This window comes from Lupinus angustifolius, chromosome LG18 (assembly GCF_001865875.1).
Source record: "Lupinus angustifolius cultivar Tanjil chromosome LG18, LupAngTanjil_v1.0, whole genome shotgun sequence".
In the NCBI taxonomy this organism is placed as follows: Eukaryota; Viridiplantae; Streptophyta; class Magnoliopsida; order Fabales; family Fabaceae; genus Lupinus; species Lupinus angustifolius.
Genome location: NC_032026.1, coordinates 4,493,967 through 4,515,028, shown reverse-complemented (window position 1 = coordinate 4,515,028; position 21,062 = coordinate 4,493,967). Strand labels below are relative to the sequence as shown.

Sequence of the window (21,062 nt, the reverse complement as noted above, 5' to 3'; positions counted from 1 at the left end):
AATGAAGGAGATGAGAGAAAATACTTTCCTTCTAGTTTGGTTAAAGAGAAAAAAGAGGAGACAAAATATATTTTCCCTCATCCTTGTTTGAAAATTTAAAAATGCTTTGATAATTTCACCCTTATGAAAGGCTACTCTTTTGATCCTTTATCTTATTTTTTGTTATAATTAAATTCTGTAACAAAATAAATTGTTAATAGTGTTAAATTTACATTGAAATATACCAAATCTTATTAATGATTCTACCTTTGTCACTAAAATTTACGTATTTGTTCCCCGAATTTTGTCAACTCCTCTATCCTTCCCTATTCTCATATCCATTCACATCATTCAAGAATTCAAATTGAACTCAAAAACATTGTCTTAGGGGTGAGAAAATATAAATTTCATAGATAAAAAATGAATAATTGACTAATTAAACATATTCCAGTGTAAATCTAATTAACATAGTTATGTTTAAAGCTAGGGTTGACAATGAATTGAATTAACTCGGTATTTCTTCGAAACTCGATTCATTATTTAGCTCGATGAACTTGGTTCATGAACCAATTGAGCTGAACTTGAGTTGGAAATTGAGCTCGTTAAATAAACGAACCGAACATTAGCTGACTCGATAAATATATTTATATATATATTTAAGCTAATTTTTAAGTTTATTAAGACTCATATATTATTTTTTATATTTATTGTTATTATATATATATATATATAAATATAAATAAGATTATATTCATATATTTTCTTGAAGTATTTTTTTTTCAAAATTTAATTAATTATTTGAGTTGTTCAAATGAACCATTCAAACTGAACCGAACAATTCGCGAACTTTAACCGAGCCAAACTCGAGCTAAAATAATAACTCGTATCGAACTCGATTCGAGTTTCGAGCTGAATCAATCCTTATCGAGCTGAACCGAGCTGAGCTCTAATTCGACTCGGTTCGGCTCGTTTCCAGCCCTAGTTAAAGCCAACAAAATGGGCCTAAATTTTAAAATTGTTGTCCAAATTAGATTCAAAATATTTTAATCTGAAAGTCACAAGATGGTCTAATGGTTAGGGTGAAAGGTTTAAAGAATGTAGTGAAAGAGGTTATGGGTTCTAATATCACACACAACAAAATATTAACATACTAACATTTGCCTAATAAAAAAATATCTTAGTCCGACTTAAAAGAGTCTATTTTACATTTGGACTAGTCCAACTAGGTTTAGAGCTACCGATTGGCTAATTTTAAAGATGTAAAACTTTTTTACTGAGATTTAGATGTATCATTGAAGACATAAAACAATAATAATTTCTTTTTCTCTCTTATTGTTGCTTTTTTACTAATGTTGTTACTATTTTTTTTGCTACTATTGTTTATTTTTGTATTGTTGTTTTGGGTTTTTCTGTGTTTTTCTTGTTGTTGTGATGTTGTGTTTTTACTACTATGTAAATGTGTTATGTTATAGTTGTCATTTTATTGTAGTTCATGTTTAAATTTGAAGTAGAACCTATGTAGTTTATTGTGTATAAGGAAATATCAAATGCTTATACTGGATTCAACTATTATAAACCAATGATTTTTTTTAGAGATTGTTGAGCTGACCAAAATAAGGCTATTACCCACATAGGGTGAATTTAGACATCACTTTAACAGCCCGATTATAAGTCACACTTTTTCGACCCCTCTCAAAGTGGACCTATTGTCACAAGCAGGTTGGCCTAGATTCATTAAGTAGTCTGTTTTAACCACTCAAATTATGATAGAAGGATAAAGTTTACAAACAATAAAAATATAAAGGAATAAATTGATGCTTTATTTTATTAGAGAGCAAATTAAAATATTAAGTATAATAATATATCAAAATATATTTTAGCAAATCCATTATTTCTTGTGAGATGGGATGACCAATGTATTTAGTGTTATAATGTTTTTTTTGGTTATTTGGAGGGGCTAAAACCCCAAAATAACTAAACTAAAACAAATATGGGTAAATACATTCAAGTGTAATCAAATAGAAGTAAATCCCTATATCTAGGTGGAAGAATCTCCATGAGATGAGTTCTCACTTCCAGGGCATGAGACATATTAGCTATGAAATCCGCCACCTGGTTCTCTTCCATGTGAATGTGACCACATCGAATTGTCCAATCTTTCTCCAGCCAACATATAATAGCTTTGATGAAAGGTGCATAAGAATGAAACTGACCACACCGATTTGAAATTAAGTTGATCGCCACCCATGAATCACTTTCAAGAATTATATTCTTCAAACTTTTACTCCAAGCTAGAGTTAGCATTTAGTAAATACCCCAAAGTTCTGCCCAAAGTACAGCAGATGTTCCTAAGTTTTTGTAGAAGCCAAACAACCAATTTCCTGAATCATCTCTACACACTCCACCACAACCTGCCAAACTACTAGTCTTTCTAACCGAGCCATCTACATTGCACTTGACCCACCCTGGAGGAGGTGTATTCCAACCCACCATCACTGGTTGATACACTGGGAATTTGATAGAAGGAGGAGGAAATCCCAAATTGTTACTAACCTTCATATCCAATGGAGAATTTGCAGCAGATTGAAACTCCCACCTTTGAAGACAACATTGTTCCTCATTTTCCAAATTGACCAAAGAAGAAAGCCAAAATTTTGAGGGTGAATTTGCTGGAATGACAACAAATCTGAATTTCCAAGGTTCTCACTGTCCCAAACCTTAAAATCTCCACCAATTTTTTTTTTTGTTGATCGAAAGATAATGACATCACCCAAAGTGGTCTCACACATCTATACTCGTGAAATATGCAACACAATTTCTGGTTCACTCAAACAAAGTGGGCTAGTTAGGTCATGTGCAATATTAGACTTCCATCTATGGTAATTCACCCAAATACCATTGTGAATAGCTCGCCATAAGAAGCTTTTAATTTTGTATGGACCATCCCACTTCCATAATTTACTCTAAATTGGTGAAGGATCAACTATAGTTTGGTGATTAAGAGTAACATAAGCTGATTTTGAGTTGAAGTGACCATTGCTAGAGAATACCCAAGAGATGGAGTGTGGGTCTATATTACCTGACGGAGGAGGCATTGCCAAGATTTTGGCCGAGACATGCTCAAGAAGCAAATGGATGAAATCATGGTATTTCCAAACTGAGTTTTGACGATCATAATAATCCCCACCATTTTAGCATCCTCTAGAAAAGAGATAGGTTGAAGTGCAACATCTTTAAGTAAAACCCTTGAGAATATCCATTTATCCGACCAGATGCAAGTAGGATTACCATCACCAATGCTATATTTGAGACCTTGTTTTAGATCCTCTAAAGTATAGCTAATCCCACTCTAGACATGAGATTCTGAATGACATTTATGGACAGTAGGCACTAGCTCCTCACCACATCCATATTTGGATCTAGTGACTCTACCCCACAAACCTGTAGGGTTAGTTATTAGACACCAACCAAGCTTCATTATCAGGGATCTGTTAAACTCATGCATTCTTCTCAAACGCAATCCACCTTCAACCCTTGGTTTGTATACTTTCTCCCAAGTTATGGAGTGAGCTAATCTCTACTTACCAATGGTGCCCTAGATAAAGTCTCTTTGTATCTTCTCAAGCTTATAACACACTTCCTTAGGCAATAGATTTGTTTGGATGCAGTAAGTAGGAAGAGCTACTATAACCGACTTTGCAAGCCACTCTACCTGCAAAATTAAACATATATGATCTCCATATAGACAACCTTTCCCGAGTTTTATCCAAGATATATTGATAAGTCAGCACAATAGGTTTTTGATGCACAATAGGAACCCCTAAAAACTTCACAGATCTGTGGTTCGCTGAAAACCAGAAATGTGATGAGGTTGATTCGAAAAATTATAGTTCACAATGCTATATATTATCATGCGTGGTTTGGAAAGCTAACCTTCATACCTGAGGCTGAACAAAAATCTTGAAGGGTGGATGTGATGCAATTGATCTGATCTATTGAGGCTTCACCAAAAAAATAAGATCATTTGCGAAGAACAAATGAGAAATAGAAGGGCCCACTGTAGAAAGCTTAATTGGCTTCTAAGCACCAGCAGAAATTTCATCCATAATTTTATGAGCCAATATCTCCATGCAAAGAACAAAAATATAAGGTGAAAGAGGACCATCTTGTCTAAGACCTCTTTTCGGAAGAAATATAGGAGATTTTTCACAATTGAAACAAACCTGATATTTGCATGAAGTAACACAATGCATTATTAGGTCACATATATGATCACCCAACCCTATCATGCAAATTATCTCATCAAGAAAAGACTACTTCAGAATATCACATGCCTTCTCTGAATCCACTTTAATTGCCACCCAACCTATCTTTTGTTTGAGAGTGCGCATACAGTAGAAAACTTCATGAGCGGTGATAAAATTATCTGAACGTCTGTGTTGCAAATTCTTGTTGACTTAACATGGAATCTAAACCCAATTACTACATTTGTGTTTTTATGAAAATAACTTTTTTTTTAAGAAAGTAAGACAATATTAATAAATTTTCAAATAAACTCTAACATTATTTTTTTTATAAAAGAGATGATAAGAAAAGGGAATAACTACAATTACAATATTATAATATGAGATAAAATATTAAAATGTTACATAGATTTAATATAAAGGTAATATTAATACGACTGTGTTGGGAGTCATAAGGTGGATAAGATAAAGGGTTAAATGAGTAAAATGATAAGGGAATTAATGATTTAAATTTTACTCACTAAAAAAATACTATCATACTATTATTTGTCTATCAAAAATATATTTATGCTATACTTTAAACCATTAAATAAAAATAGAAGTACTAAATTGGACATACACAGCCACGATTACTAAGTATATGCGTTTTCTCATTTTTAGAAGTCTTCTTTTTTTATTTTAAGCACCTGAACATGATTTTTAGAGAAAGAGGGTGAATAATAAAAACACTATACTAACATTCTAACCCAAATATAACTAATGCAATATTACTAATTTTGTTTATTCATAAGGAAGAACTATCGAGTAAAAGTAAACGTGTCAAAATGTAGCCCATTTGATTGAGCTTAAAGATGTAAAACTTTAAGGAATAATAATATTAATAATTTTTAATTATAAAGATATAATTTTTTTAAGAAGGTTTAGATGCATGATTGAAGACAAAAAAGTCAATGAGAATTTCTTGCTTTTTTGTTGTGGTTGCTGATTTTTCATTATTGTTGTTGCTATTTTTTGCTACTAGGTTATTTTTATGTTCTTATTGTACTTCAATGTGCTTTTCTTGTTATTGTTGTTTTGTTACTAGGAGTACCATATTGGTTAGAATTGCAAACTCAATGTGATACTTAAACTATGAGTCTCTCATGCTTAATAGACTAGTCTTTTAGGTTGGGCTCTCCTAATGTGTCTTTCATTAAGAGTTGTGCCACAGAAAGAGCTGAGTTAAGATATATTACTGAATACTGATAGGTGAGTGAAGCTGCCAAAAGAGAAAGGGTTATCATCGAGTCAGTGTCAATAAAGTGAAAGTTGTCGTTGAGTCAACTCTTAAAGAGGATGATAATGTTAGAAGTCAATGTGGTACTTAAGCCTTTTGTATTACTATCTATGATAAACTTACTTAGGCAAGAAACATAATCACACAAGGTATATGTGTGTAGCAGAGAATAGAAGAAAGAAAGAGATTAAAAGAAGAATGTTGTCTTGAGGTATGAGAGAATAAAAAAGTAATGAAACTGAGTTGTAGTACTATCATTTGTCTATATAGTATCTTATCCACACTAGAGTCTTCTTCAAGTTCATCAGATGCAGTACCAGCTTTAATGGGTGTGGAAACTGAATTGCAGCCATTGATTTGAAATCTCTCCAACACATCAGAAGTGTATTTCCTTTGATGCATGAATATTTCATCATTTGTTCTTGTGAATTCTATTCCAAGGCGGTATAACAGATTTCCAAGATAACTCATCTCAAATTCAGCCTTCATATCTTCCTTGAATTTACAGATTTTTTTCAACCTTGCTATATATTACTAATAGTCATCCACATATAGACTAACTATTAGTACCTCACTCTTGTTTGAGCCTCTGATGTATACTCCATGCTAAGCTGTGCACTTGACAAAACCAAGATGCAACAAGAACCCATAAATTCTTTTATTCTAGGCCCTTGGAGCCTGTTTGAGACCATAAAGGGCCTTATGCAATCTGTACACTAAGCTTTCCTTGCCTGCAACGAAAAAACCAGGAGGCTGAGTAACAAAAACTTTCCCTTCTAGTGGTACATTCAGGAAAGCAGATTTAACATCCATCTGATGTATGTGCCAACTATGATAGCTTACTAAGGAAACCACCAATCTTATGGTTTCTAATCTTGCAACAAGAGCAAACACGTCATCATAGTCTAGGCCTTGTTTTTGTAGAAAACCTTTTGCTACAAGCCTTGCTTTGTACTTGACCATTTCTCCTTTTGAATTTATCTTGACCTTGTATACCCATCTTACAACAAATGCTTTCTTATTTTATGGTAATTGAGTAAGTTGCCATGTTTGGTTCTTCTCAATGGATCTGAGCTCTTCTTTCTTAGCATTCAGCCAATGACTTTCCTTCACTGCTTCATCACAGTTTACAAGTTCCATCTCTGCTAGCAAGGCCATGTGGACTAATTCTCATTATACAATGATTCTTGAATCTGGAAAGACTTCATAGTCACTCATCCTTAAAGTTGGTTGTCTCATTCTATGAGATCTTATTTCATGTTGAGTTTCTACCTTAGTTGGCTGCTACCCAGTTTCATCACTAATGTGCATCATAGCATGCTTCCTCTGATCATCCCCTTGATCAGTCCATTCCCAACAATGTGTTTCATCTACCTTTACATCTCTACTTAACATAATCCTTTGATTTATAGGATTATAGAGTCTGTATGCCCTTGTAGAGTGATATCCAAGCAATATTAGCCTCTCACTTTTGTCATCAAACTTCTTTCTTTATGCCTAAGGAATATGCTTATAACAAATTGAGCCAAAAATCCTGGGATAACCGATACTTGGTCTCATACCTGACCATGCTTCTTTAGGAGTGATTTCTTCATGTCTGCTTGTGGCACATTCATTCAGGATGTACGCATTTTTTGAGACAACTTTTCCCCAAAATATCTTAGGTACTTTCTTTGTCCTTAACATGCTTTTGACCATGTTTAAGATAATCTTGTATTGTCTCTCTATAGTGCCATTGTGTTGTGGAGTATATGGTGTTATCACTTTATGGATTAGCCCTTCTTTGTCACAATATTCACTTCATTCAATTGAGGTATATTCTCCACCACCATCAATTCTTAGGGACTTCAATTTCTGCTCCTTTTGTCTTTATACTTGAGCCTTAAAGCTAAGAAAGGTGATAAATACATCACGCTTTCTTTTGATGAGATACACCCATGCCTTCCTTATGAAAGTCACAAAATATATGTTGTCACCTAGTGAATTCTCCTCAAAAGGCCCACACACTTCAGAATACACCAACTCAAGAGGTCTTGTTGACTTGGTTGGCACATGAGCAACAAATGAATTCCTTGTCTATTCGCTTGTGAGACACTCACCACATAATTCACTAGGATTTCTAATAGATGATGAGCTAGTTACCATGCCAATTTTACTCAAAAGATCAAGACTCTTGAAGTTCAAGTGACCATACCTTTGATGCTAGGTCCAATTTTCATGAGCAGCCTTAGTCAGCAAACATTTGTGATCATTCACTTGGATTCCAATCTTGAAGGTTCTATTTCTAGATAGAGGAACCTTCAAGATCAACTTCCTATCACAATCCAACACCCTATATTTCATAGTCATAATGTATCCTTTTTCAAGCAACTAACCAAGACTAAGCAGATTGCTTCTCATCTTGGGAACATACAACACGTGATGGATATAAGAGTGCTTGTCATTCCTTGTGTCCAGTCATATGATTTGAGCAACATGTGTCAAGATACCAACAATCACTCTTGACATTCTCATTTTTAGTTGAAACCATAAGCAAAACTTGTTCCTCATCAGATTCCTCTCCTCGGGCCATTCTTGTTTCAGCTTCTGGTCACTACCATGCTTGAATCTACATTCAGATGCACAGTGACCAAGATTTTTACAATTGAAGCATTGTATCTTCCTCTTGTCAAGCTTCTTGTTGTTTCTTCTAAATGCTTGATCTTACCCACTGAATTTCTATGAAGAGGTTGAACCAGAATCTTGTCTTGTTCCTTCATACTTTCCATTGTCATTCTTCCATCTACCTTTGGATTTCTTTTGAAAGTTTCCCTGACCAGAGTACCTTTTGCTAGGTTGAGCTTAAAGGGCTTGATCATAATTTCTTTCATGATTCCTCTCTTTTATTCTTTGCTCATGTACCTCTAAAGAACTCTGTAATTCCTCAATCTTAAAGGTGTTAAGATCCTTTAACTCTTATATAGAAACTACTACATGATCAAACTTGGAGGTTAATGTTCTCATAATCTTTTCAACCACCAACTGATCCCTCATTACTTCACCATACCCCTTCATTTGAATTGATAGAGATCTGATCTTTGTGAAATAATCTGTTATAGTGTCACCATCTTTCATTTGTAGAAGTTCATATTCTCTCCTTAGCGTGTGCAATTTCACCTTCTTAACCTTTTCAGCTCCTGTATAGCTCTTCTCAAGATTGTCCCATGCTTCATTAGCAGTCTTGGCACTGGAAATCTTTCTGAAATTTGATTCATCCACACATTGATGAATCATAAACAGTGCCTTGCAGTCCTTTTTCTTTGATTCTCTGTAAGATGCTCTACGAGCTTTTGTGGCTTCATCGTCAACCATCTGATAACCATGTTGCACTACCTCATTTGGATGTGCCATATTTCATAGTTCTTTCCATGAAGAACTGATAGTGACATGGTAAATCCATTGTTGTTGGCCATGGTGATCTTATTCTCCTTTCTACATATCCAATATCGAAGATCAAGTGCTCTTCATACCATTGTTGTATTACTATCTGTGATAAAATCGCTTAGGCAAGAAACAGAATCACACAAGGTGTATGTGTGTGCAGTAGAGAATATAAGAAAGAAAAAGATTGAGAGAATAAAAGGGTAATGAAGAAGAATAGTATATGAATGTATTCAATTGAAATTAATCATCAAGGAAAGTATACAATCTATTTATAGCTTCAAAGCTAACTATCATACAAGAATAGAAAATATCCTAACTATACAAACATTATGGTAAATCGATTAATGAGTATGGTTAATCGATTAATGAATATGGTTAATCAACTAACGAGTCTAGCAGGAAGAATTATATTTTTCTCAGCAAAGCCATGATGCTCTTCCACCTAATAGACTAGTCTTTTAGGTTAGGCTCTCTTCATATGTTTAAGTCCTAATAATTGGTGTTTTCATTGAGAGTTGTGTCACGGAAATGACTACATATAGGCTGAATTAAGGCATATTATCATATACTGATAGATGAGTGAAGCCGCCAAAAAGAGAAAGGATTACCATCGAGTGAGTGTCGATAGAGCCAAAGTCGTCGTGGACGTCGACCCTTAAACATGACGACAATGTTAGGAGTCTCATATTAAGTAGAATTGCAAACTCAATGTGATACTTAAGCTATATGACTCTTCCACCTAATAGATTAGTCTTTTAGATTAGACTCTGCTAATATGCTTAAATTCTAATATTAATGTTATGTTTTTATTGCTACAATAATTGTGTTATGTTATTGTTGTTATTTTAATGTCGTTTACATATTTAAATTTGAAGTATAAAGCATGCATGTAGTTTATTGTGAATAAGGGAATGTAAAATGCTTATACTAAATTCAATTATTATAAACCAATAATTTTTTTTAATGTTTGTTGGGTTGACCCAAATAAGACTATTACCTATATGAGGTGGGTTTAGACATCATTTTAGTAGCCCTAATATAAGTCATACCTTATCAACCTCTCTCAAAGTAAATCCATTGCAAAAGCGGGTTAGCCCAAATCTGTTAGGTAGCCTATTTTGACGACTCTTGTTATAATAGAAGGGCAAGCTTGACAAACAATAGAAACCTAGAGGAATACATGATGCTTTATTTTGTTAGATATACCAAATTGAAACATAAAAACATGATATAAATATTTTTTTTAATTTTTTAATGGAACCAAGTAAACTGGTCTAACCATTAGTCAAATAACCCAACAAGTAACTTATTAAATTCATGTTTGGTAAGAGTGTCATCTAGGGGATAGCAATGACGACGGACGGATGGGAGTAATGTTTTTTCGTTCCCAAACTCGCACTATTTATAAGTATTCATGCTAATAGTAAGTATAAGTGCGTATCCGCAGTAATTTTAATTATAAATTTATATATTTTGAATGATGAATATGAAAATAATTACTATATGTATATATTAAATTTATGTACAATTTATTGAAAAATAATAATAAATTAGATAATATATAATCTCAAAATAATAATAAAAATATATAATATATATAAAAATTTAATTAAGTAATAAATTTATAAATATGAATACCAAAAAAATCAGTTTCTATTCATAAGTTATTATTGCATAAACTATTGTAAGTATTTTGTACATATACCCAAGCCTCAGCTCGTTTTTTGTTGTTGAAACATATCAAAATGTAGCCCGTTGGGTTGATCCAAGGGCCCAGAAGGCAGGAAGGCAGGGAGCCGTTCCGGCAAAACGGTAGACAATCCGGATCCGAAGGGTAGATAGTGTTGGTGCTGGACAACAACAGCAACAACAATGGCAGCAGCATTGAAGGTCATGTCTAGGTTATCCTCTCGATTACACCATCTTTCTCATACCAAGCTCTCAAAACAGTCATCACTCTCTCTCCACCTCAAACCTAACCCCTCTACTTCTACACCACGTGTTTCTCCCATTTCTCGGTGAGTGAATCAGATTCTCGATGCACCTAAAGTTTTCTGCGTTTTTTATTGTTTTATTTGTTTTAATCATTATAGTGGTGAATTTTGGTTGGTAAGGTTACCAGTGGAGTTGGGAAGCTTGGATTCAATGTTGCCATTGCATAGCGCAGTTGCTTCGTCAAGATTAGTGTCAAGCTTGTCCATTGATTCTCTCGCATGGGGTTTAGTTCCTCAAGGTGTGTTTTCTTATTTCATGAGTTTTTTTATTGAGTAATGTTTTTCTTCTGAGTTTGTGGCATTACTATACTTGAGATAATGATTTTGGAATAGACTGGTCTAGAACATAGTTAACTACAAGGTTTGTGTATCATGTTTCAAATTTGCGGTTTTGAAGGGGAAGGAATATACCAACAAACCATTGATCTAGTAGTGTAAGTCCTTGCTAGATCCCCAGAAAGACCAACCCAAAAGGTCAGCAGTTTGATTCCTGGGAGATACACTTGTTGAGAGGAATAGTCACACATCTCGAAATGGATTAGTTTTAGGGGATACTCGTTGTATTACCAAAAAAGGAGGGGAAGGAATGTAATGGAACATAATTAAATGAAAGAGTGTTCAGTTCCATTGGAAGTACATTGGAGAGTAATGTTCTATTTAATTCCATTATTGAGGTGACGATGAAACATTGTTTTAACTTATTTGTTTTCATTCCTTCCCCTCTATTCCATCCAGCTGAACATACCGTAAAGAAATATGTTGTAATAATAAGATAAAAGTGACGAACCACAAACCCTTATCTGTACGGAGTTCTTGGGAAGTGGTAACTATACAAGTACCTAGTATGCAGTTTATCACATGTACCATGAGTTGGTATAGAGTGTGCTGAAACTAGCACACAGTTCACCGGTACTAAAAGAATTACTCTTTACACACTTATATTTTGCCTGACATGCAAGTAATGCTTACTTTATGCATGTGTGTTGCGCCACCAATTGTAGCTTAAATTCTGGATGGTGTTTATTTTTTCTGTTAGTCCAATGGGAAAGCAAAATTTTGATATCTTGAGATATGTAACTTCTTCGGTTCTGTATTAACTTAGAGTCTTAGATTACAAATTTACAACTGAAGTTTTCCATTGCTTTATGAATTTGACTCATATGGTGGATGGCTAAGGCTAAGCCTGCTTTAATTGGTTTTTGTGAAGTCATTAAAGAAATTATAATTGCTCACCAATTTAAATAAATATGCAATCAGATGTATGCTGGTTATGTTAGATATAAAGCCTTTCATAAGTCTCCACCTAATTGCTTAAGCTTTTAGGAGACTTTGTTATTGACAGGTTAGAGGTAGAGCTTCTTCCGGTAGAAGATTTTATTGCACCGTGACATTGGAAGTATTATATTTGTGATAGCATTTACTTTATATATGTTCTACATCTTGATTGTATAATTTAAATTTTGGATGACTTGGATCTAATGCTACTGTTAAAAGAACAAAAAAGGTATCTTTAGTAATGACAGAAATAATACTGTAATAGTTGCATCATGACTTAAAACTGCCATAGTATATCATGTTTTTCTCAATTGTATTACTTTAATAATCTTTTGCTGAAGTGACTCCCATAATATAAGTGTTAACTTGTGATACTTCAAGCAATCAACAAATGCATAATTTTTTTGGGTAATTAAAATTTGATTTCATAACTCAACAAAATTAAAGAACATTGTGGCCAGTACTGTTTTATGTCACTAATCACTAAAATGTGGACCTATCAGGAATTATCGTTTTTAAAACATGCGGTAAGATAATTGCATACTGTTTTCCCTCTGAATTGAAGTGCCAGTTTTAATGCCTGAAGTGAAAGAACTTTTTCTAATGCTTCTGTTTTTCTATTTCAGGTATTTCCATGCCTTTATGACATTATTTCTCTGAAGTTAGTTACTGCAAGGTAGTGCATTTCCATTTGCTGGCTAATTAGCATTGCTGTTAATTTTTCCATTTTGTTGTAATCTTGAGGCCTTTATGATGCTTCATCTGGTATATTTGACCAACATGCTGTGCAACTGATGTTGCTTACTTATTGGATTGGTTCATTTTATCTTCACATGCTTCTGGAATATCATTTTCTGTTTACCCAGTCCGCCGACGAGTTTTTTGTTGATGAATAATGCATTATGGGTATCATAGCTGAGGATATAAATCCTTTTACTTTATAGCGATAGCATTACCCTGATTACTGCAGTTCTATGGTATTTCTTAATCATTGCCAAACCTGATATGATATTTGTAGTGTATAATCCCTTGAGGGAGTCTTTGTTATATACTGCTTGGTTTATGCATCCTTGGTTGACACAATTGGAATGGGGAGAAAATAGATGATTGTTTTGGGATATGCAAAACCATTAATTGCTGTTGACACTTATTCTTTCATCTCTACATATCTAAAATTTTGTTATAGCCATTTTACTTTGGTTCACATCTCATGAATTTATTGAATGGTCTTCAAAAGAATTTCATAATGCCATTTTATATTATTATAAAGCTGTATGCCCTTCATAAGCTTTGCTCACTTCAATGTGATGTTTTACTACAAGCTCCTAGCACGTTTCTTCTTAGTAAATACCCATTTTAGTCGTTATTTTTTGCGTGTACTAGTTTGGTCTTTGAAAAATTGATAACTGAAAATGGTCCCAAAAATATAAAATGTGGTTCAAAGTGGTCTTTTAGCATCTTTTATGACTATCGATAAAGATTATTTTGACTCACATTTGTGATATTTGAGTACAGTCTGAATTTTTACTTTTTTGTGGACCAAATTGATACATGTCAATTTTTTCAAGGATTAAAGTGGATATTCACTCTTCCTTAAATTAATAATATGGTTTCAATAGTTTCCCTTATTTTTTAAATAGGTTCACATTGTTGGCAAGTTTTTAATGAGATCTATGTACTTGATAGATATGCATTTTTGTCTAAAATTACTTTTTTCACTTGTAACCTAGTCCTTAAATTTATTCACATGTTAAGTATGTTGGGAAATGATATGTTGCAACAATCGTTTGGATATATAAGTTTGATTTTTATGAGGGAATTGATTTATTTATTTTTTAATATTTTAATTTCGACTCATTTGCATCACTTACATTATATTTGGTTCGGTAGAAAACAAGAGAAAAGAAAATGGGAGGAAATAAGAATTATATAAAATTTTATTTGCCACCGTTTGGTGGCAACACTAAATAGGAGGGATGGAAAAGATATGTATGAATTCTACAAATAACTTTTTCTCCCTAGTTCATGTAGAAAATGAAGGAAGGAAAGAAAACATCAAAAATTTTAAATTTGTACTTTCATCATGAATGATTTGAAAGAATAATAATCTAGATGAAAAAATATATAAAATGTAGTAAACTTCTTATATTCATTTTTTTATGAAATTAGTTAAAAGAAACAATGGAAAAACAAAACACAGTTGAAAAAAATGAAGTGAAAAGAAACATAATTACTTAAAATTATTAATAAAGTGACAAATGGTAAATAAATTCATGTACCAAAGAAAACGATAAATAAATTAGAAAGACAAAACATAAATATGTGGAAATAAGATAGTTAAAAATAGAGTGAATTATTTTGATACTCATTGAGTTTTAGTGAAATTATATACCTTTTTAAAATCTACCCAAATCACCCCTAATTATACATATACATTACAGTGACTATCACCATAAGAGATATAAGTGTAATTTCTTAAACAAAAATGGTGTCATATGTAATTAAATCAAACAAATTATGGTATATTGTTGAGACAAGTTCAAATAGTATAAACTTGATGTATATTCATTCTTTTTTATTCGTTACACACTGCATCAATAAGTCTAAGGATGTGTTTAAATTACTCTCATACTATATTGTAACTAACCAAAATAAAGATTTAACATCAACTCTTATACTATTTGGATTTATCTTCACAATATACTGTATTTTGTTTGACTTAATTACACCCGTCACCATTTTTTATTTAAGAAATTACACTTATCTATCTTACAGTCAGTGTAATGTATATATATATATATAATTAGGTGATTTGTATAGGTTTTAAAAAGATCTGAGTGATTTGTGTAATTTTACTAAAACTTAGGGGAGTGTCAGTATAATTTACTCTTAAAAATATAAAAATGATTGTGAAATGTGAGTTATACTTTTAGATGCATTAGTGAGTACAAAATTTGTTATATTAAATTTACTTTATACATTACTTAAAATTAATTAATTAATATTTTCATAAATATATTATTCATACACCTTACAAATTAGATATATTACATTTTTTATGTTTTTTCTAAACTATAAAAATGATTATATATGTAGGGGTCAATTTCTTAAATTGGCATCCTTGTTTCATGGGATTTATATTTTTTATCGGGTTTACCAGAAATTATTCTTTGCATAATTCTGCAGGAATAAAATTTTCTGTCCTACTAATCATTTCCGTTGGGATCCTTTTCATTTTAATTGTGTAAAGATATAATTTTCATTTTTATCGTTTAGTTTAATATTTGCACCTTTATTAGTTATGTCATTTAACCTGTCCAAAGAAAAGGTAATAAATTAAGTTACTTACTATAGAATCAATTAAAATAAACTTCAATGTATTCTAAACATGAAATTTGAGAGAACCAAATCTGTAAATTAATTTAAATTTAAAATTTTCATAATGAATATAAAGCATGAGAGATGAATCTGTACTGAAATTTGATTACTAATTTCTAAATCATTTCAAAATATATTAATTTATTTTGATTTCAAACACAGTCAAGTGAATTTTTTTAATGCTTTATGTAATGAGAAAAGGACCATTAATTATATCATTAGGCAAGTTAAGATCTTAATACATTCTGGAAGCACAACATGCCCAAAATTTACCACGCCTCTATATATTCTTTTATTTTTATCAGTCAAAAATATAAAATTGATATATTTAACTGATATTATAGAGTGGAGCTTATTCATTTCTTTAATTCTTTGATAAACCTTTTTTACTCAATGAAATGTGAAACAATAACGTGTTGATCTAGTAGTATAAATTATTGGTTTAATTCTTAGAAGCGTCATTTGTTGAGATAATAGTCTCGCACCCCCGAAAGAAATTGGTTTTTTATTAAGAAGTGAGATATACCTGGTTAGCACGAACAAAATGTGAAGGAAGGAAAGGACACTTTAGTCATTTTGCCTCTTGAGGGTATCAGTTTCAGGTTGCATCTTCCAACACCATATCAAGTTTGAAGAGGTTTCAGCCACATATGGCCACTTTTCTCTTCAACTTCAACACTCTTCTCCTACAACAACAACAACCACCACCTCACCTTAATCTTACATCTCTCCCTCTTTATCCCTTTCATCATTCTTATCTCTCGTTGTCTCTTTCTCTCAATGTCAAAACTACTTTTCAACCTCATCATTATGCACTCACACCACATGCTTCTTCCATCAAAACCACTATTAGTGAGAGAGTGAAAAAAAATATTGAACATCTTGTGGAGAAGAAGAACAAGAGTAATAAGATGCGTAAGGATTCTCCAGAAATGAGATTGAGGGTTGCTTTTGATATGTGTTCTAAAAAAGGTGACGCTATAGGAGCGTTGTCCTTGTATGATTTAACTAAGAAAGAAGGTGTTGTTAAACTTGGGCAGCACCATTATACTGTGCTATTGTATCTTTGTTCTTCTGCAGCTTTTGGTGTTGTTAAACCAGCAAAAAGTGGAAGTGGTGCTAGAACATTGAATGCATTAGTCTCACCATGTAGTGAAGTTTTGAATCATGAGGAGCAAAGTAGAACAGTAGACAGAAATAACACATCTTTTAGTAATGTAACATTTGATAATGCAGAAGAGTTAAATTCTCTTTCAAATTCCAATGAGGAATTAGAGAAGAGAGAAGAAGACAACCCTTTTGACCAAGAAGAGAATGGAACCTTGAAGAGTGAGGATGTGAAGAAATATGCACTACAAAGAGGGTTTGAGGTATATGAGAATATGTGTTTGGATAAGGTTCAAATGAATGAAGCAGCATTAACATCTGTGGCTAGAATGGCCATGTCAATGGGTGATGGTGACATGGCTTTTGAGATGGTGAAGCAAATGAAGAACTTGGGGATTAGTCCGAGGTTAAGGTCTTATGGTCCTGCCCTATGGACCTTTTGCAATAATGGAGAAATAGATAAAGCATTTGAGGTTGAAAAACACATGTTGGAAAATGGTGTCTACCCTGAAGAGCCTGAGTTGGAGGCACTATTAAGGGTAAGCGTAGGAGCTAGTAAGGGTGACAAGGTGTACTATGTGCTGCATAAACTGAGAAGTTGTGTGAGGAAAGTTTCACTTTCTACTGCATCTTTGATTATTGATTGGTTCAAGTGCAAACATGCTACAAGAATAGGGAAAAGAAAATGGGATAAGAGACTAATGAAGGAAGTAATGGAAAATAATGGTGGAGGCTGGCATGGGCAAGGTTGGTTAGGAAGGGGAAAATGGGGAATTTCTGATACAACTATTGGAAATAATGGAATATGTAAATGCTGTGGTGTGCACTTGACAACTATTGATCTTGATCTTATTGAAACTGAGAATTTTGCTAAGTCAGTTGCATCATTTGCTATAATGAGAGAGAAGAAGTCCAACTTTGAGAAATTTCAAGTAAGAATCTTGAACAATGCACATTTTAGTTCTATTAACGGTGATGTAAATTGCAGACCACATCATGTGATTTATTGACAAAGTGAAATATATGATGAAGTGAAATTGCAGACGCAACCACAATTTAAAACATTGGTTCTATATTATTGATGAAGTGAAATATATGAAATTGTGAATTGCAGAAATGGCTTGACTCCTATGGGCCGTTCGACGCGGTGGTAGATGCAGCAAATGTAGGTCTTTTCGGCCAAAGGGTATTCAATTCATCCAAGGCAAGTTACTGAATGTGGAAGTTACTCTGCTGTTCTGTTTTCTTCATGTTGTTCTTATTGTGGTTAGTTATTGATAATTCTCTTGTGAGGTGAGACCTTTAGATCAATGCTGTTGTCAATGGAATAAGGGAAAAGCTCCATTCAAAGAAGCTTCCACTTATTATTTTGCATAATAAGCGGATCAAAGGAGAGAAAGTGGATCAACCAATCAATAAGGCATTAATTGATAGGTGGAATAATGCTGATGCACTTTATGCAACACCTACTGGATCAAATGATGATTGGTATGAATAAATTGGATAGTATATTGTCAACATGTTATTTTGTATATATATATATATATTTCCACTGATTATGCATATATCATGTTTCAGTAACTAACATATTCTTCAGGTATTGGTTGTATGCAGCTATAAAGTTTAAATGCTTAATTGTTACCAATGATGAGATGAGAGATCATCTATTTCAACTTCTTGGAAATGACTTTTTTCCTAAGTGGAAAGAAAGGCATCAGGTGAGCAAAGCTCTTTGGAAATAACATTTTTGTGTCAGGTCCTTATTCTTATTGTCATTCTAGTTGTATATTTGATGACATAAGGTCTAGTTTATACTGTGTATGTTTCAGTTAATTCTTTAACATTCTTTAGGTATCAATATTCTTTCATACTTCATCAATAAATGTCATAGGATATCCAAATTATTTTTGTGAAAAATAAATAAATCATGCCGATACTATACTCAGAAATATTCTTAAAACATTTTTCCCACATCTCACAAATACCTAAACTACCATACAACAAAATTTCAACATGGAGAAAAGGAGAGTAAATTATAACACACAATCAATTAACAAAATTTTGAAGAGTCAATAATACGATACAATGACAGTGTATAAAACTCCTACACTATCGCATACATTTCTTTCTCATTTACAAATTCGACCATCCTAACATTAGAGTCCATGTTTTTCCAAATTGAAGGTGCACTTCAGTTTCACTGATACTGGTCCAGAGTTTCACATGCCTCCTCCCTGTTCTGTTGTAATTCAGGTAAGAGAAATATTACTGGAAAACACTTATGCTGTTCCAAAAATGACAGAATATGAAGACAAATTAAATTTCGTGTGTGTTGTAAATCTAAAATTTCGTGTGTGTTGCAATGACATAAAAAACAAAAAAAAATTAAGAAATATAACATGGCAATTTTGGTAGCAGGAATCAGAGGAAGGCCATTGGCATATTCCAATTGAATCAGAACATAATTATGAATCAGAAAGAAGGTGGCTGTGTGTTACACGTGATAAAGCAGGCATGGTTGGCCAAGATTTTTCAATATCAGAAGGCAAATGCTAGCACAATCCACAAAATAGTATTTGGCTCACATTATTTTACTGCTTTATAATGTCTTTTGACCAGTGTTGTTTAGGGATGGCAAGTACCCAGACCACCAATAGGTACCCTATATTAATATTGAGATCAAAGATTTTGAAACTTGATGTTGAATGGATCCAAGCCTAGATGATGAGTATCTAGACCTGTAATTCTTAAATTTATATATATTATATATATATATACACACATTAATATAACTAAATATATTTTCCTTCTTGTAATGTTACGTTATCAGGGAGTGATATTATGTTAATTAATCCATACTTATAATATAATGTTATGTTGATGAAGAGATATTAGACGTTTAATATATTTTATTGTATTCTTTTAAATTATATTTGTTAGTAAAAATATTTGTATTTAAATGACAATTTAAAGTTATGTGCTTATAATTTATTTATATTTTATAATTGTTATCATTATTTATGTTCTTTTGATTATCTAAAATAACACATGGTTATAGAAAACATTTATACAAATATATATTTGTTTGGAATTTGTTTAATATTTTCTGAAATTCTAGCTACGCCAGGATCCATTGGGTCTTGGATGAATCTTTGTCCAAAACTACTAAGCGGAGTGGATCCGGGTACCTGTAACCATCAAGACCCATTTTCATCCCTAAAAGTTGTTTCAATAAAAGTGCTGATATTAATATCTTTTGATATTTACCGTCATTAGCAAAAGCCAAATATGTCTATTGTAAAACTATAAGCAGTACACATGTGTCAATCTCTCAAGCTCTCATGACATGTGTCAATCTCTCATCAAAACTAAAGGTTCCTCATGACATGTGTCAATCTCTCAAGAACTCCCTCATGACATGTGTCAATCTCTCAAGCCCTCATGACATGTGATTTATTTAAAAATAAAAGGAATATGATTACCTATACAATATTAAAATATAATGTTACTATAGCAATATTAAAATAATAATATGAATCATAACATATTGTTTGTAGCTATTTTAGAGTTAAATAATATTATTTTTATACTAATCTTATTTTAGAATCAAATAATAATGAAATTATAAATTTATTGATGATTTTTTTGATTAATAGGATACTACTAACTATATCATGTTATGTATGTGTAAAAAACAATGTTGAGAAAGTCGAGCAAGATGTTAAACCAGTAGATGACCCATATTAAGTTTATCCAATTTAAACAGTTAAATCTTATGGTTTGACCGTATGATTTTATATATAATTAATAATTTTTAACAATATGAATGCACTAGTAACATATATGGTTTTAACCATGCGAATGCACGAGCAACATACATATTCTTAATCATAAATGCACATGTAATATGTGTTCTCAATCATGCAGCAAAAAATATCGTCCCGTGCAAATGCACGGGTAACTTGCTAGTTATGTATACAAGTGGTAACCGGCACTTCGTGCCTGCCAGCCCAGATTCATACTTTTACGATGTTAATTATTCAAATTTTATATATTTTATTTTGGAGAGTTAAAATATTTTTTGTATTGATTATACTTTATATTGTATTTTATTGGGGATACTTTATATTATAACATTGTTTTATTATAATGTTAGAGAGATAGTTAATATGTTGGTAATGTTTATATATGACTATATGATTCTTTTGTAGAAATTAAAAAGTTTAAGGGCAAAATAAAAAAGTGAAAATACATCATAGTAGTTACATCATGTTTTTCTTTTATATATACTAGTGTGTACAGGCACTTCGTGCTTGTCGATGAATATTGCATGATATTACATATTCAATTTTTATATATTTCATTTTTTAGAATTGGAATGTATTT

At 32.3% G+C, this 21,062-nt stretch overlaps 2 protein-coding genes across 4 annotated transcripts; both read left to right on the top strand.

Annotated features, from left to right (window-relative positions):
* On the top strand, nt 10,662-13,136 carry LOC109332230. The gene is made up of 3 exons (XM_019567141.1): nt 10,662-10,940; nt 11,037-11,155; nt 12,818-13,136. The coding sequence occupies exons 1-3, from the start codon at nt 10,795-10,797 to the stop codon at nt 12,835-12,837; spliced, it is 285 nt and encodes a 94-aa protein (XP_019422686.1). The 5' UTR covers nt 10,662-10,794; the 3' UTR covers nt 12,838-13,136.
* LOC109333423 (proteinaceous RNase P 1, chloroplastic/mitochondrial-like) lies at nt 16,141-19,441 on the top strand. Of its 3 annotated transcripts, none has more exons than XM_019568906.1 (7): nt 16,142-16,704; nt 16,774-17,608; nt 17,791-17,880; nt 17,983-18,164; nt 18,274-18,394; nt 18,861-18,929; nt 19,095-19,441. In XM_019568906.1, the coding sequence occupies exons 1-7, from the start codon at nt 16,220-16,222 to the stop codon at nt 19,230-19,232; spliced, it is 1,920 nt and encodes a 639-aa protein (XP_019424451.1). In that variant the 5' UTR covers nt 16,142-16,219; the 3' UTR covers nt 19,233-19,441. The 3 variants fall into 3 exon arrangements, with proteins under 3 accessions (XP_019424449.1, XP_019424451.1, XP_019424450.1); XM_019568905.1 differs by having other exon boundaries at nt 16,142-16,706; nt 16,758-17,608; XM_019568904.1 differs by having other exon boundaries at nt 16,141-17,608.